The 18498-nt window shown below is 46.1% G+C and overlaps 1 protein-coding gene across 1 annotated transcript in view; it reads left to right on the top strand.

Annotated features, from left to right (window-relative positions):
• The first annotated feature begins 12124 nt into the window (after window positions 1–12124).
• ARID3B (AT-rich interaction domain 3B) overlaps window positions 12125–18498 on the top strand; it is a 49732-nt gene continuing 43358 nt past the window's right edge. Inside the window, exons 1-2 of the mRNA XM_037502111.2 lie at window positions 12125–12264; window positions 15002–15648. Of these exons, the coding sequence (XP_037358008.1) occupies window positions 15079–15648 (570 nt within the window). The 5' untranslated portion in view covers window positions 12125–12264; window positions 15002–15078. The remainder of the gene's footprint in view (window positions 12265–15001; window positions 15649–18498) is intronic.

The following is an 18498-nucleotide window of genomic DNA, read 5'->3' as shown; positions in this document are numbered from 1 at the left end:
CTCTTTTCTTTTTCTTTTTTTAAAGATTTATTTATTTATACAAGAACCAGGGTGCAGGTCAGATGTGTGGGAGGGTGAGAGGATTCATCAGAGCCAGAGCGGGGAGCAGAACAGGCAGACTGACGAAGTACACTGCTGAGGGGAGCAGCAGGCGCGGCAGGAGAGGTCTGCTGCGCCATGTGGGTATCTCTGCGGCCACTGGGGATCGAACTGGCACTGCAGAGGCTGCGGACAGCTCCATAGCACTGCGTTCGACCACCTGCACCACCAGGGAGGCCCCTCTTTAAGTTCTTTCAATGGGTATCCTGCAAATTTTACAAGGTACAGCTCAGCTTCATGTCCAGTATCACCTCTTATTCTCTGATTTAGGACTGTGCTTAGTTTTTTCAGCCAAATGATTGGGTTGTTGGAAAAGTCATGACGTGTTTTTTCTATATTTTTCAAGATGCATTATGACTTTCTGAGAACCCAAATCTACATGCTATCATATTGATTCTCTGTGACTCACTATTATAAAATGTGTATTGGAAAATGAACCCAATGGCTGCAAGTCAAATATTTATCCTGAGAAAAGGAATTTGGCATGCTGGTTAACAGCATGAATTACACTGTAGGTTCAAATCCCAGCTCTGCCTGTTACATGTAACTTAACCTTTGGTGTGTTACTTAACACCCATAAGCATCTGTAAAATGGGGATTATGTGAGCATCAAGTGATAATGTAAGTGAAGTATTAGCATATAACTATCAACTAATAAGTATTGTAGATTTTCCTTGATAATTTTTTTCCCTTGATAATTTTAATTACTAAAAAGTAAAAATTAAATTTGAGCCTAAGGTTAAGAACCTGTCTCCTAATTATTGTTAAGTTGGTAAACTGTTTTTCAAAAGTTGAAATGGTCCTTCAAGTTTCTTTTCTTTTAAGATTTTTATTTTACTTATTTATGCATACAAGAACTGGGGTGTAGGCCAGAGGTGCAGTGGGTGAGAGGATTCACTAGAGACGAGACAGGAGAGGTCTGCTGCGCCATGTGGGTCATGGCGGGGATCAAACTCATGCTGCAGTGACTTTGGATAGCTTCAGTGCTGAGACTTAACCCCTTGAACCAACAAGGAGGCCCAAGTTTTTCTTTTTCAAAATGAATTTATTTCACACTTTTCTTAAACTTGATAATTTCTCCTTAAATTTTACCACTGACATCTTCCCATGTCAGTAGAAATGCATTGATTTCACTCTTTCTGGTATAACAATTTTGGGGGTAACTTCATTTTTGAGGGGGAGAGTCCTCAAATTTCATGACAGTTCATTTGAACTTTATATCAAACTATTAGATTGCATTTTGTCAGGGCTAATTCTATACTGCAGGTCACTGCAGATGCCATAATTCATGTTAAAGCAAACACCACAGAGATTTCACAGCTTTGAGGAGTGAGGAGCAAAGCAGTTATACAAAACGTACACAAATGTAAATGCCATTCTCCTAGCACTTGAATTCCAGAAGTGCAGCTGGAGGGTGAACTGTCCATATTAGGAAATGTTGGTTGCTTGATGACCCAGTGTTAAGCTAAGTATTTTGTCTTTTTTTTTTTTGGTGCTGGAGGGGAAAGACTGGGAAGGGAATTGGTCAGGAGCATATTAATTAGATCAGTTAGTTTATAACTGTTAGGGCAGGGGGAGGGCTCCGGGACCCCCATACTTTCCAATTAAATACCCAAAACTGCCCATCCCTGGAGGGTAAAAGCCCAGCCAAACAGGGTTGGGCCAAAGCAGGACTGCTGAGGTTCGTAAGCCTGTCACAAGTCTAAACTTCTGGTGGGGACCCATAAGAAAGGGGCAGAGTGGTCCAGGGAAGTCTGGAAGGAAAAGAGCAAAATCAATACGCAAGTCAAGATAAAGGTTGCCCCTATCAGCCTCCCCATGAGTCTCTCACCCACATTTCTGTCTCTTTCAAGTAATTCCTTCCCCCAAGTCCCTGGTAAAAGTCCAAGGCTGAGAAGCTAGCGCAGCTTCTTCACCTGTCTTTCTGTTTCATGCGCCTCCTCCGGGTCTCTTTCCCTAACTCTTTCCTTCCTGCTCCCTGTCTCTGCTAGCTTCTCCTCCCTGCCCAGGTCCTCTCCTCCCTGCCCAGGTCCACTCCTCCTGAGGGTGCGGTACGGAACCCAGAACCTCCCCTTTCCCTGGGGATTGCCCTGGTACAATACCATTCTATTCTCTTCTAGTGTAATCTCAGAGCAGTTATAGCATAAAATCAGACTTTCACTTTGGTTGGAGAATACTGAAAACCTAGCTCAATTTTTGTTTTTATTTTTTTTAAATATTTATTTATTCATGTAAACAAGAACCAGGGCACAGGCCAGATGTGCGGGAGGGTGAGAAGATTCACCAGAGACAGAGCGGGGAGCAGAACAGGCAGACCGACCAAAACATACTGCAGCGGGCGAGACAGGAAAGGTCTGCCGCGCCATGTGGCCGGGATTGAACCCGGGCTGCAGAGGCTGCGGACAGCCTCACAGCGCTGCGCTCAACTGCCTGCGCCACCAGGGAGGCCCCTAGCTCAGTTTTTAAAGATGAAGTTTCTGGATTATAGGCTCAAATAAGGTTATCTGTTAGTCCCTGAGGTTGTAGCAAGGTCAACAACTGTTACGACTGACTTGCAATCAAAACATTCAACATATGCTCTTTCCTTTAAGTAGAAAAGGAAGGTCTGGAATATACACCTTTTCAGCCTTTCTGACAATGAATATATTTCACCTTAATAAAATATCAGAAACTCCCAATATTCTATACTTAACTTCCGTTAGCTAATCTTTGGGGACCAAATAGCTCTGAGGGCATAACAGGCACATGGCTGTATGGCAACAGACACATGAGACAGAGACAAACACCTTCAAACCTAACAAATCTAAGTATATCCCCCCACCCCCAGCCCAACTTCTCCATCCTGTATACTTGAGAAACTTCTATTAAAGTTTCCCCAGGAGAGAACATTTTTGCACACAACACTAATGACAAAGGACTGATCACAAAAAAAACTGCAAAGAGCTGATGTGACTCAACAACAACAAAGAAAATAATCCCATCAAAAAATGGGCAGAAGAGCTAAAAAGAAACTTCTCTGAGGAGGAAATGCAAATGGCCAACAGGCATATGAAAAAATGTTCAACATCACTTGTCATCAGGGAAATGCAAATCAAAACTACCATGAGATACCATCTTACACCAGTGAGAATGGCACATATTAAAAAAACTAGCAACAACAAATGTTGGCGAGGGCGTGGAGAAAAAGGAACTCTTCTGCACTGTTGGTGGGAGTGCAAACTGGTCCAACCACTATGGAGAGCTGTGTGGAGATTTCTGGACCTACTAAACATAGAGCTTCCATATGATCCAGCAATTCCACTCCTAGGTATTTACCCAAAGGACACAGAAACATCAATTCCAAAGAACACCTGCACCCCTATGTTTATAGCAGCACTGTTTACAATAGCTAAGCTTTGGAAACAACCCAAATGCCCAAAAATAGATGACTGGATCAAGAAGATGTGGTACATATACACCATGGAATATTACTCAGCATTCAAAAAAGATAAACACATGCAATTTGCAGCAACATGGATGGCGCTGGAAGGGATCATGCTCAGCGAAATAAGCCAGAAAGAAAAAGAAAAATACCAGATGGTCTCACTCATAGCAGGAATCTAGAAAACTTAAATAAGGGACCAGGAAAATGAATAACTATAAGAAAGTGAAAATCAAAATCAACAAAAAACTATGAACCAGAGACACTTTTTGGGGGGTGGGTGTCGGGAGGGGAGGGATTTGGGTCAGAATGGGGGGGTTGCAATTGTATGGGGAATATAAAAATAAAATTTATTATTAAAAAAAAAAACGAAAAAAAAATAAAGTTTCCCCAGGATATCACCTTGTATCCTCTGAGCTCCTGTTTCCAAAACACTTGCCTGATATAACATCACCATACTTTTCTTTTACTGAAACTGACAATTTTTTAAAAATTCAGAGTAAGGGTCCTGGTCAACTTGACAATAAACAATCCATATCACTGTCCTCGATAACGCAATATTCAGTGTTGCTGCTTGAAAATAAAGATTTTTGATGGCTATTGAGCCCTGAATAGTTATCTTGGGACTTTTTTTACAGGAATTGGTTGGTTCCATGATTCTCCCAGACACCCAAGGTCACTGCCAGGCAGACTTCAGCTTAGGCACCCTCTTAGTATCACCAGTACCTGACAATACCTGGCTTATGACAGTTCTGTTGGATGGGGGGCCAGATGGTTCCCAAAAAGCCCTCACCAGTGGCACAGCCTTGTGACCAGATGTCTTATTTTAGCACAAATGGCTTGAGCTGCCTCCTGTTCCTTTTGCTCCGTGGGGCTGCTAAGCGTGGAGCGGTCACCATAGAAATCTGCAAGAAAATTTGCAGACAGTTTTCAGTTAAGTATCAAAGAGAGAGAAACAATCCAATGTTTACAAAGATGAATCACTTTTGGATTGGCCCTTTTACTTTTCTTAGAGATCGGACCTCTGCTGTTTCCAGGTGAGGGAAAGAACACAGCCACGGCGGCTCATCAGAATGGCTGCCAGTCACCGCATCTCGGGACTGGAAGGGCCACTGAGAGAGGGTTGAAAGGGAATGTGGCAAAAGCAACCACCTGCAGGAAATGCTGGCCTGTGCACCACCAAGAGACTCTGTTGCTTTGAAGAAGTCCTCAACATTTAGTTTTGGGCCTCAGTAACTAGGTGTTGGCAGTTCCCCAGGGTAGACTGACTAGTGGAGGTGACACATCACATAACTCAAGATACCAGACACCAAAGACCAATCATCTGATTTTAAAATATGAAGAGTTCAGTGAAAGGACCCAGCAGGCAGCCTGATGGGCTCCTGCTCCTCCCTCCAGGGACTCCACACTGGAAGCTCATTGCCTTGCAGACAACACCACACCTCCCCAACAGGGAGGTCTCTCAGCAGGGTGTGGACTCTAAACACCTTTCAGGTTCCCTTGGACTGTCATGTTCTTTCTTTACACCTGTTAATACATTCTACTCAGCAGAGGCTTTACAGCTCTTGAGGCTACATCTTGATCTCAGAACAAGAAGAAATCCTAATTTTCCAGGTAGATTTTAATTTTTCATCATAGTAAAAGGTTCAGTAACAGCAAGACTCTTCAGTATTACCAATCAGGGTGCAATGCTGAAAAGCCTATTCTGGGGCCAATACAAGTTACAAATGTAATCACCATTGATTTCAATGGGAAAATGGTTTACATGTTCCCCAGGTCCAAAACTGATAGCCATTCAATGTCAAAACACTAAATCTTATTATTAAATGGCCACAATTACACCAATACTTAAGATTGGATATAATAAACAAAAACTAAATTTCCACTCACTAGTTATGACTAATTACTAGTCTGTAATATGTCCATTTACCTGTTGCTTTTTATGTATCTTTTATAATCCGTACATTTGAGATTTATAGCAAAACATACAAATTTTTATACAATTGAAGCTTTATTTAAAATAAGAGTAACAGGGCCTCCCCGGTGGCGCAGTGGTTGAGCGCTGGGTTGCGAGGCTGCCCGCAGCCTCTGCGGCACTGGTTCGATTCCCGGCTTCTCCCCGGCCACCAGAGGAGGGTCCCACATGGCGCCAGACCTCTCCTGCCGCCCGCTTCTCCCCTCAGCAGTGTACTCTGGTCCTTCTGCCTGCTCTGCTCCCCGCTCTGGCTCTGGTGAATTCTCTCACCCTCCCGTGCTTCTGATTGTACCCAGTGCTTGTATAAAAACAAACAAACAAACAAACAAACAAACAAATAAATAAATAAACATGCCCCTATAAAAAAAAAAAAAAGAATATCTTAAAAAATAAATAAATAAATAAATAAAATAAGAGCAACAAAAGGGCCTCCCTGGTGGTGCAGGGGGTTGAGCGCCACACAATGAAGCTGTCCGCAGCCTCTGCAGCGCGGGTTCAATCCCAGCCAGCTGTCGAGAATCCCACATGGCGAAGCAGACCTCTCCTGTCTCGCCCACTGCTCCCCTCAGCAGTGTGTTTCTCAGTCTGCCTGTTCTATTCCCTGCTCTGTCTCTGGTGAATCCTCTCACCCCCCGCGCATCTGGCCTGTACCCTGGTTCTTATATAAAAATAAAGAAATCTTAAAAAAAAAAAAGAGTAACAAAAGCAATGAAAATCAACAAATGAACCCACCTTTATTGAACAAGTTGAAATAGGAAAGTCATGCTAAGATTATCCCTGCAACAAGCAAGCACAACTATGAGAAATCTGATAGCAGAAGCCTGGGAAACAAAAGCCACCTATGTGAAAAAGATGTAAGAAGACTCTCTTCTCTAAGGTCCTCAGCAGCTCCAAGAAGTACACCCAACCAAATCCAGTATGACAGATACAAATTGAGGTCTTGGGTATCAGTTATCTTTTATCGCAAAACATATCATCTCAAAACTTACTGGTTTAACTTCAGAATAATCAATGGTCTGTGGAGTGGCTGGGAGGACTCTTCTGGTCTGGGTAAGCACACTGATCCTAGATGGTCAGTTGGCCTGGCTCACACATCTGGTGGTTGGCAAGCTAGTTGGTCTAAAGGGCCAAACTTATGTCTGGTGGTAGGTTACATGTCAGATGGGATGATGGCCACATAGCTCTCACCCTCCATCAGGTAAGCCAGAGTTATTCACAAGGCTGTGGGAGAGTTCTTAGCAGAAAGAGAGCGCAAGCCATAGCTGTAAGCACATTCAAAGACTCTCCTTGTGTAACTTTGGTCAATGTTCCATAGAATAAAGCAAGTCACATGGCTTTGTCACAGAGACTCAGAGAATGGAGAAATAGACCCCACCTCTTGATGACAGCAGCTGAAAAATACTGTGGCTATTCTATTCAATCTACCACATCTTGGAAGCCCAGGTAGAAAGATTAAATGATATTCCTTGTAACCAGAATGTATAGATAGGTATAGATTACCTATCTATCTATCTATCTATCTATCTATCTATCTATCTATCTATCTATCTATCTGTCTATCAGTCAGGGTTTAACTACATTTCTATGACTGATGGGGGATGGGATAATTTTCTGTTTCAACCACTGAGGTCATCTGGTTGGGCTACCTTCTTGAGTCCTCTGTTATACCTGAGATACAGAAATGAAACCAAAGAAGCAGGCAGAGGCTACCTCTGCCTCAGGTTCTGTAGACCCATGAAGGAATTTAGGTCTTGATCCCAAGAGAAAAAAATGGAAGCAGAACATTTTAAGAAGGAAATTGATAAGATCACTTGGGCTACAATGAGGTCGTTAACTATAGAAGCATTGCCGGAAAGGGGACGAGAGAGTCTAATCATAGACTATGGGGGTCAAAGGAAAGGCTTTCTTTTTTCTTTTCCAAGCAAAAGATGGTTGGCAAGAGGCCTGAGAATTCGAAAAGCAAATGTAAAACACGCCCAGCAAATACGGCTTAAAATGTATATACCAGATATACTCGTGCACATAGAGATAAATGGATAGACAATCATACAGGAACACTGACAGTATTTTTGATGTACAATTCTGAATGTTTACACATGTATAGCTTCCCGTAACTACAACCACAATCAGGATACAAGATAATTTCATCACCCCCAAAACTCTCCTTTTTGCTAACCCTTTAGTCATTCCTCCATTCCTAGAAACCACTGACTCATTCTCCACTATAGTTTTTACTTTTTTTTTTAAGAAATGGGGTATAGGCCAGAGTGGCGGGGGGTGAGAAGATTCACCAGAGAGAGCAGGGAGCAGAATAGGCAGATGTACCGAAACACACTGCTGAGGGGAGCAGCGGGCAAGACAGGAGAGGTCTGCTGCGCCAGGTTGCTCCCCAGCTGGCCCAGGATGGAACTTGCACCGCAAAGGCCGTGGACAGCCCCACAGCACTGCCTCAACCTCCAGTGCCACCAGGGATACCCTCTACTATAGTTTTAACCTATTTAAGAGTGTCATTTTGAGGCCAGTTTCTTTCACTCAGCAAAATGCCTTTATTGTTATGTTCTTATAAAACCAAGTGGATATATCAATATTTCATTCCCCACCCTACTGAATGGGAAAAGATATTTGCACATAACACATCTGATAAAGGGTTGATATCTAAATATAAAGAACTCATGCAGCTCAACAAAAAGAAAACAACCTAATCAGAAAAAGGGCAAAAGAGATAAATATAGGTGGCCAATAGACAGATGAAAAAATGTTCATCATCACTCATCATCCGGGAAATGCAAATCAAAACCACAACGAGATACTATCTCACACCCATGTGGATGCCCCACATCAAATAAACCAGAAACAACAAATGTTGAGGACATGAAAAAAAAGGAACTCTCACACACTGTTGGTGGGACTGTAGGCTGGTTCAGCCCCTATGGAAAACAATATGGAGGTTTCTCAAAATCTTAAAAGTGGATCTACCATATGACCCAACAAATCTGCTGCAAGAATACAAAGACACTAATTCAAATACACACACAAACACTCCTATGTTCAATGCAGCATTTTTATAATAACAAAGTTTAGGAAACAACCTAAGTGCCCAAGGACAGAAAATTGGATGAGAAAAACATGGTGCATGTACATGCACACAAGATGACACAGAAGATAACATGGACCACTTTCCTTATTGACTGTGGTTAGATTTGAGGGAATCAAACTTGAAGTTGGAAGCCGAACTCTTCAAAGCCATAACTGAGCCATGAGCATTATCCACTCAGATTATCCTAATGCCAGACAAAATTATGTACGTGAACAGCTTCTGGAGTTACAAGCTTGCAAGTCAAGACAAAAGATACAGATCTTTTAATGACTCACTAAAATTTTTACTTCCTGTCCATATTTGGAATTTTCTGACTCATCATATGATATCACTAATAACTACAATCACAGAGGTAAAATGAGGCTATTTCACAGAAGACAAGTGGAGACTGTAATTAAATAATAATAAAACATATAAGGCAACTTAAGCAAATTTTCCATAAGACATACAGTCAACACCTCCATTAAAAAAAGTAATTTTTTTTTAAATAAAGATTTATTTATGCATACAAGACCGGGGGTACAGGCCAGAGGTGCGGGCGGTGAGAGAGAGGATCCACCAGAGACAGAGTGGGGAACAGAACAGGCAGATTGAATGAAATACACTGCTGAGGGGAGCAGCAGGCGTGTCAGGAAAGGTCTGCTGCGCCATGTGGGTAGCTCCCTGGCCGGCTGGGGAATCGAACTCTTGCTGCAGAGGCTGCGGACAGCTTCATAGGTTGCATCTTAACCCCTTGCACCACCAGGGAGGCCCCTAAAAAAAGTCATTCTTAAAAAAAAGCAAAACTGAAGCAACCAGAGTTGGAGGGCGGTGAGAGGATAGAGGCTTAATGGAACATGGTGGAGAATTACTAGGGCACTAGTGATAGGCAGGGTATGAAAATATATACATTAGTAGAGGTTTAAACCAATAATCCCCAAATAAGATATAATGATGTAAACCTACTTTAGCTCAATAAACATAATGTGAAAGAAATAATTCATTCTCTTTTATCCTGATGTGCTCAGCGTCTGTTAGTGTTCCTCAGGTCAGTAAATATCATGATTCTGTTACTTGGGACTAATACCTTGGTCTCATCCTTGTCTCTCTTCTTAACCAGCCCATTAGTAAATCCTTGTAGTATTACTTCAAAATATACCTGGGATCTAACCACACCTCCCCTGCTGTCCAAAGTTAGTGGGATGGGCCTCCCTGGTGACGCAAGGGGTTAAGCAACACACTATGAAGCAATCCGCAGCCTCTGCAGCATGAGTTTGATCCCTGGCCTGTCAGGGAGCAACCCACATGGCGCAGCAGACCTCTACTATCTTGTCTGCTGCTCCCCTCAGCAATGTGTTTCATCAGTCTGCCTGTTCTGTTCCCCGCTCTGTCTCTGGTGAATCCTCTCAGCCTCCCACACATCTGGCCTGTACCCCGCTTCTTGTATAAATAAATAAAAATCTTTTTAAAAAAAATCTCCAGGGCCTCCCCTGGTAGCACAGTGGTTGAATGCTGGGTTTCGAAGCTGCCCGCAGCCTCTGCAGCGCCAGTTCCATCCCTGGCCGCGGGCGAGAGTCCCACATGGAGGCGCAGACCTCTCCTGCCATGCCCGCTGCTCCCCTCAGCAGTGTGTTTCGTCAGTCTGCCTGTTCTGTTCCCCGCTCTGGCTCTGGTGAATTCTCTCACCCTCCCGTGCTTCTGACTGTACCCAGTGCTTGTATAAATAAATAAATAAATTTTTAAAAAACAAACAAACAAAAATCTCCAGTGGTTTCAGTGGTCACAATCCAAATTTGTGACCAACAAGGAAGGTTCTGCATGACTGGGCCGCTGGCTACTTCTCTGATCTCATCTCCTGTCACATTCTCCCTCACTCATTCTGTATCAGCCATAGTGGTCTCCTGGTTATTTCTATAACATGTCAAGAATGCTCCTGCCTCAGAGCATTTGAATTTACTGTATCCTGTGTCTGGAACATTCTTACCTTACATATTTAAATGGCTCACTTCCATCAAGTCAATCCAGTTTCTACTTAAGTGCCCCTTATCAATGAGTCCTTTTCTAACTAACATCTAAAATAACAGCTACCTGCATCACTGTCTAACCCTTATCCTGACTTGGTCTTCATAGCACTTATTTCCTCATACTATGTGTATAAGCGTACACACTCGTGAGGGCACAAACATTTTTTTCTACCTCCCCACCCTACAAAGATACTTCAGGACAAGGAAATTTTTGTTAATCATTCAATGAGCACCTAGTGGGAGTTCAATAAGTATTTTTGATTGAATACATTATAGGCGGGGAGGACAAGACAGAAACACATGTAGATTTCTAGATTTTAGGGCATTTTCCATTTTCCATGACTTAAAATAAGACCATCGGGGAAGAGGCACAGGAAGTATAGGGTTAGAGAACAGCAGAGATAATGAAGAGCGAATTAACTAGAAAAATATAATGAAACTTCCAGGCACTGTGCAGAGTCCACTTAAGTTTGAAATTATTAGTGATGCCAATTTGTTCAGCAGGACAATTTTCTATGACAGGGTACAGGCATGGAGAAGAATGTTGATCCGTCCAGGATGGAGGACTTAGTTGGGGGGAAAACGAGAGTGTTGGGACAGATTTCAAAGTAAGGAAAGACTGTAATGAAGAATTTGTTGGATCCAAGATGGTTAAGGAGAAGAGTGAAGAGAGGATGGAGTTGAGGCTTTCAAGAGATTGGAGGGTCTGATAAAGTGAAAGAACAGTTACAGCAAAGTTTTTGAGTGGTCAGTACTGAATCTGGGCGCCAGAGCGCTTCTGGCGACAATGCGCAGGTTCTGACGGATTAGGAGGCGGATGTAAAATAAAGCTCGCCAGATCTGAGGTTCGGATGTGAGACGACTTGTCCACGTTGACTCTGAAATTACCCAGATGAAAGCCGGTCTAAGGGGAGAATGTGAGACAGCTGGCTGGATGCACAAATACGGGGATGATCTCCCCAGAGGCAGTTAAATAAATGACAAAGTCGAAGCTTCGAGGGGGCAAGGGTTTCTACTAGAGATGACAGCATCTGGCACGCGGCGCCCCACTCTGGGAGCTGGGAAGGGACGACACTAACCCGAGTGAGGGGCTCCCAGGGGTGCAGCGTCCGCGGAGGACAGCCGCGGAGACGCCAGGGAAAGCTGCTTTGCAAGCGCGACTCTCAGCGGAAGAAGGCAGCAGGCTGGGGAGGCCCCCAATCAGCAGAGACCCTGTCCTTGAGGCGCTTCCCCGCCAACCTACAGACCACCGCACGGCAGCGCCAGCCTCCAGCCGGCGCGACGAGACCGCGCGGAGCCGGGCTCCTTTGAACTCGCCGCGTAAAAGCCCGCGCCGGAAGTCCTCCAGGCCCGCGCTTTCTCATTGGCTGAGGCCTGCCCCGCCTCGCTCAGCTTCCGCCCACGCCCGGGAGGCGGAGGGCCGTCTCCACGGGCACTTCCGCCTAGCTCCGCCTCTTGTTCCCTTTTCGACCACTTCCGGTCACAAGCCCCGCCCGCCGTGGCCCCGCCCCGGCCCCGCCCCGGGCGGGCGGCCCGGCCCCGCGGCGCCGCTTCCGGTGTGGGCCCCGCCCCGGCTGTGGCCCCCGGCTGCGGACGAGTCGCGTCGCCGCCGCCGCGCCGGGGCCTGACGGCCGCCTCCTGCGCCGCCGCGGACGGAGCGCCCGCACAGGTACGCCGCGGGGCCCGCGTCTGGGCGCGGCGGGAGCAGGGCGCGGCAGGTGGAGGGCGGCGGGCGTGCGGGGAGGCAGGTGTGGAGCTGCGAGGGGGCGCCGCGGGCGCTGGGGCCGCGCTGGGAAGGGAGACGCTGGGAGGAGCCCCGAGGCGCGCTGCGCCCCTCGGGGCGATTGGAGATAAAGGGATGGGGAGAGCTAGGGGCCCCGGGGAGCCGAGGGGCCAGGCTAGTGGGGCTCCGGCGGTCCGGGAAGAGCCGGCGAGGGGCTGGGCGGGCTGGTGGAGGTAGAAGTGACCCCTGGGCTGGCGGGGAGGGGGTGATGGGGTACCTGGGGTGGGAGCCGTGGGGACCCGGACCGGAGGCGTCCGGCCGCGAAGGTTGAGGGAGGGGTGGCCCAGAGGGGGTTCAAAGCTGCAAGGAGTTCGTTGCGCCGGGGTTGGTGGTCCCCGAACTTTAGGGATAAGGGGGGGGACTGTGTGAGGGGTGAAGGGGTTTAAGACTTCTGAGGCTGAGTTTTCTAAGTAGGCAGGTGGGTGGTTGTTTGGCCCGACTGGCCGCTGAGGGACTGGGGAGAGATGGGCTCTTTGGGGGAGGGTGTGCGTGTTGGGTTGTAGAACTGAGTCATCTTGGTCTCCCTGAAGAGGCCGAGACACCTCCCCCCTGCTGGGGACGACGCACCGAGAAGATGGTGCCACGGGACGAGGAGCAGCTCCTTGACGGGCAGGGCCTGCTTGAAAAGTGATTCCACTTGTGATTGATTGACTGTTAGGGTTGTAAGGAAAATTAAAACGACCTCCGATTTATTTGCTTTATTCTTTTGTTTCATTTTCTTTGGCCCAAGTTGGTTTTATTTTAAACGGACGCTTTCCACCAACTCAGTCTCAGGTAGATGTAAAGCCCTTTTCATGCTTTCTTAACAGTGTAGAAGGGCTCACGCAGAAAGTATTGCTGGCGTAACTCATACTTTCTGAAATACAAGAAAGGAAGGAAGGCAGTAAGCGGCAAATTGGAATTTGAATCTTTCACAAAATACAAAAGGCATAAGCAGTGTTTCGAAGATACACAGAAAGTGAGAAATTTTTATGTCTGCTTTTTTGCCACCTTTAAAGAAGTGTCCCTTTTCCCTCGAATCCATTTAAAAAGTCATAAATTCAAGTAGATGTTATTGCTGGGAATGTGATTGCTTCTCCATTAATTTTCCAACATGCTAAAGATATTTAGGGGTTGGTTGTGTGTGTGTGTGTGTTTTATCTTTCCAATCCTAACACAGTAGAACAATATAAACGTCAAGTCCTACCCTGCGCCACGTGATGACAGCGTTTACACCATGTTGCAAGTCCTGTTTCCCTAAAATTTGCCCTAGCACAGTAATTCATTGAGTTATGGGATCTTGCTAAGGAAACAACTCCCGTCAGGTTTGTTGGGGGTAGGGAGCCTGCAGAGGAGGAAGGGAGAGGAGAGGAGAGGGTGTGAAAGGGGTGTGTGTTTGGAGACTGATTGGTAAGAATGCTGATAAACCTGCCCCCAGAATACTTTTGGCCTGAAAGCCTTTTCTTTATTTGTCATAGAATATCATTGTAGAAGTGAATCAGAAAGAGAGGGTATGTGAAGAGATTTACTGGGCTGTTTATAAAAAAAAAAAGAGCCATTAACTCATTCGGACAATGTTGATATTGGTTTTAAATTAGTTCATTTTAAGATCTGAGGAATTCCCCGTTGTTTTTGAATGACGATTGCAATTTGAAGCTCTTGCTTCCTTGTGTGTTTCTTTCTTTCATGTTGTTGAAATTGGATTCTTCTTGAGCCTGTAATGTCCAGTTAGCATGGCTCAGCCCACTCCAGAGAAGGCTGGCAATTTGACCTGGGAAATTCAAAAAGTTTAAGCCCAAGAGCAACTTGCTAGGTTCTGCTTTTCTAAGAGAAGTCCCTCTGGCTGCCTGAGAGCTGTGTGTCTAAGTAGGATGGCGTGTTCTCTCTCTGTGATGGCCCTGGGAGCATAAGTAGCGGTTGTTCTTCTGGAGGCAGGCCCTTCTTTCCTTTTATTCTTGTGGTTTTCATATTCGCAGTGTTTGTACAGTGAAAACCCAGTTGCCTTTTCAGTAATAAATACATTAATATTTGCTAATGTTGAGGTGGAGAGATCAGAATATAGATGATTACAGACTAGATAGTGTCTGGAATTACTTCACCTGCACAGTCCACCACTACTGAGATTAATCTCAAATTTCCCCCTTAAATCCTGTTCTTCTCCATACTCCTTATCCTCCTAACTCTCCCACCCCTAACTCCCAGCACTCACTCATCTTAAAACTCAGGTGTAAGAGCATAGGTTTGGTGTACAGAACTCCTACCCTTTATTAAAGAAAGGGAGTACTTTTTTTTTTTTTTTAAAGATTTATTTATTCATACATGCAAGAGCTGGGGTATAGGCCAGAGGCACAGGGGGGTGAGAGGACTCACCAGAGACAGAGTGGGGAACAGAACAGGCAGGCAGACTGAAATGCACAGCTGAGGGGAGCAGCGGGCGAGACAGGAGAGGTCTCCTGCGCCATGTGGGTAGCTCCCTAGCCAGGGATCTAACTCGTGCTGCAGTGGTTGTAGATTGCTTCATAGGTTGCGTCTTAACCCTTGCGCCACCAGGGAGGCCCAGGGAGTACCTTTTTATGCCTGTTTTACACAGTTTCCTCCCCCCCCTTTTTTTTTTCTTCTTTGTGATTTCTATTAACTTCTTAAGGTTTAGACCCAGTGTGCCTGCTGGGCTGTGCCCAGGTTCAGAGCCATGCCAATTGGTGGGTGAAGCTTGAGGCAGTGATGGAGCCACTGCAGCCGCAGAAGCAACAGCAGCAGCAGCAGCAGCAGCCACCACCAACGCAGCAGCCGCCGCACCTGGCTCCTGTGCAGATGGATGCCAGAGAGAAGCAGGGACAGCAGATGAGAGAGGCCCAGTTCTTGTATGCCCAGAAGCTGGTCACACAGCAGACTCTCCTCTCTGCTACACCTGGCAGGCCTTCGGGCAGCCCTGCCCTTGGTCCCATAGCCCGAGTTCCACCTGCCACGGCGGTGGCCCGAGTTTTTGAGCGGAGCAATGCGAACTCAGAGCCTGAAGAAGAGGAAGGTGGTTTGGAAGATGAGGAGGGGGATGATGATGTTGAAGAGGTGTCTGAGAAGGAGGGCCAGGCTGCTTCAAAATATTTTCATATGCAGAAAGTGGTTCGCCAAGACCCCAGAGCAGCCCCCATATCTGGTCTGCTCCCAGCACCAGGTCTCCCACCTCATGGACAGCAAGCTAAAGAAGACCATACCAAAGAAGCTTCCAAGGCCCCACCTTCCATGTCCTCGGGTGGGCAGCCCAGCTGGAATCTGGATGAGCGACTCAAACAGGTCAGTGTTTCCGCATCGGGAGTCAGTGGGTGTTCCCGAAGGCTAGTCGGAGTGGGGTGCTGGATGACCAGGCCCCTGTTTTGGTGACCTGTGGTCTAGAAATGAATGGACTTTCTTCTTCACAACTGTTTTCTTATTAAAGCAATGAAATATGTAAGTTACTCCTAATGTAGATTGGTCCACATGTGATGTAAAAGAATGTCAGTATAATCTCTCATTTTAAGGAAGGCTGAGCTACCCCAGTGTCGGGAGAGCAACACAGGAGATGTGTAGCTCTAATTACAGTTTTCCTAGTAGTAACACGAAACAACAATCTTGCCTTAGACGGTTTCTTTGTTCCAGTCTAACCCAGAATAATGTTCTTTAAGAACAGTTTTGCTGTCTTGCAGCTAAACAAAGATGGCAAGAAGTGCTTGCATTGTATATATTTTCCATCACATCAAAGATAGTGGTTTCATTTCACCCTTTCATTTCACCCTTTTGAAACAGGGAAGGGTAGATCTCAAAATTGCTTTTAGTGAAGGCAAGTTTAAGTGACTCCCAAACATGGCCAAGTATCAGAGTCGTCAGGTAACTTTAAAAAATGACAAATCCCAGCGTTCTCATGAATTATCTTGGGGGTTGAAGCCTAGGGAATCTGTTCTCAGCTGAGCCTTTGACTTCTAATTTCTCTTTCCAACCCGCAAAGTAGCTTTTCCTCACAAAAGAATGAGAATAATAAGTTGTTCCAAGTTAAGTGACTTGTTGCTTAGGTGTGGAATTTATGATAGAGCTGTTGCATCTGGGTACTCCCTATAAGCACACACTGTTCATGTGGTTCAGCGGTGCTGTTTAGAAATCAATTGTGAAGAGCTGTGGCTTGAACACAGGGCAACTGAGAAGTCTTCTAAGAAAGGGCCTTTGGAACCTGAAAAGTCAGCTTCTTTGTGTCAAGGAGCCTCATGCAGTTGATCTGAGTTTTCCAAGAGCCTGTGTTTGCAGTCGATTCCAGAGCTGGCAAAGTAGGATTCAAATCCTATCTCTTCCATTCACTACCCTTGTGATTTTCTCATGGGACTCTTAAGTCCTCTGAGCCAGTGTCAGCTTATCTGTGAAATAAGACTCATAAAGTGTACCTCCCAGCGATGTGTGAGGATTAACTGAGCTAGCACGAGGTCAGCAGCAGTGCTCCAGGTGCTCTTTTATGCAAACACTTCAATTCAGCCCTTGCTGTGTCCACCTAGATGTGTTCTGAAGCAGGAAGATGCTAAGATACACACAGGTTTCTCTCAGATCTCCAGGGTGGTAATGGCAGAGCTAGGACTAGGATCAGAGGATCCCAACTTCCACGACAGCAGCAGCCTGGCCGCCAGCCCAGTCCCGCCTCCCTGCTGATGGCTCTGGTTTTGCAAAACATCTGTGAACAGCCGGCAGCCCCCGCACCGCGGTGTGGTTGGCAGAGTTCCACGCCGGCCGCTGACTCAGCTCAGAGTAGGATCCCGCCCTGACAGCACTGGGAAAGTTCAGGCCCGAGGCAGGCGGCCGGGCTGCCCCCGCCTTGGCAGTTGGCCAGCCTCTGCGTGTGTGCGGTCGTTCCTAGAAAGTGCAGCCGCGTGCGAGGAACAAGTGGAGCTCCAGAGCCTGTCGTCTTCAGGAAGTGCAGCAGGTGTTGAGGTCAAGCCATTAGAGCTTTGAAAAAAGAGACTCTTCAGAACTGGCATGTGCCTGCACACACGTGTGCGTCCTGGCTGGCACCCAGCGCCTCTTCTGTGCGGCGGCAGCCCTGTGGCTAGCCGGCTCAGTGCCCAGTGGGCTGGCTCTTGGTTTCTGAAACCCTCTGAGTTCATTTTAAGCTTCCGAGGCACCCTCACTAATTATAGATTGCTTGGCAGAGCACCTGCCAACATGTTTTATGAATGTCCCTGTAGCTAGAGCCTCATCTTACATCCTAAATTTACCTTCCACCTGGATTTGGAGTTGAAGAGCTGGGTTAGGGGGTTATTGGGTAACAGTGTAACCTGACATGTGCACCTCCTTTTCCTTTTGAATTTAACTTTTCAAAGTCAATTTGGACTGTGCCCTCCTCCTTTGTCTAATTCTGCTTTTAAAAAGAAGAAAATGATGTTCTGGACAATTTCAATAACTTTTATTTTAGTTGTGCTGGGGGGGAGGGAGCTGAAAAAATAATATCCTTGGGGAGAACCTGTGGAAACTACTGCAATCCATGATACTAGCTTTTTTGTTGTTTAAAGTCTGTTTCTTATGCAGCTAAACTCTAGAGAACAGAAACAAAAGTATCCCTTGCCCTGGCAACAACTGGAGATCTTTATCTCTTAAGGTCAACACAAAATGATCCCATTGTTAACATGCGACTGTGTCCATTTTGTTCTTTGCCATAGAGGCCTCTTTGGGCCAGGCGGGTACTCCTGGGCCAAGGCACACTGCTCGGGGAGCTCACTGTAGCACAGATCAATGTGGGAACCCCGAAGCGGGTGGGTCCTGGGTTGCAGGTTTCGTTCTCTCTAGGGTCAGCTCAAGCCCAACTGCCCAGTCTGCGCTATGGTGTAAATATTTTAAAAACAGTATCAGGGACTCCCTGCTGGTGCAGGGGTGAAGTCTTAGCACTATCAAGCTATTGCCGGCCACTGCAGCATGAGTTGGATCTCTGGCCAGGGAGCTACCCACATGGCACAGCAGACCTCTCCTGTCTCGCCCGCCGCTCCCCTCAGCAGTGTATTTCAGTAGGTTCTCCTGTTCTGCTCCCCCCTCTGTTTCTTGTGAATTCTCTCACACACTTCTCCACCTCTGGCCTACACCCCAGTTCTTTTATGCATAAATAAATAAAAATAAAACTTTACAAAATAAATTAAA

The sequence above is a fragment of the Talpa occidentalis genome, unplaced genomic scaffold, assembly GCF_014898055.3.
Source record: "Talpa occidentalis isolate TD23 unplaced genomic scaffold, MPIMG_talOcc4v2.1 talOcc4.11, whole genome shotgun sequence".
Classification (NCBI taxonomy): Eukaryota; Metazoa; Chordata; class Mammalia; order Eulipotyphla; family Talpidae; genus Talpa; species Talpa occidentalis.
This window is presented reverse-complemented; position numbering and strand designations above follow the sequence as displayed.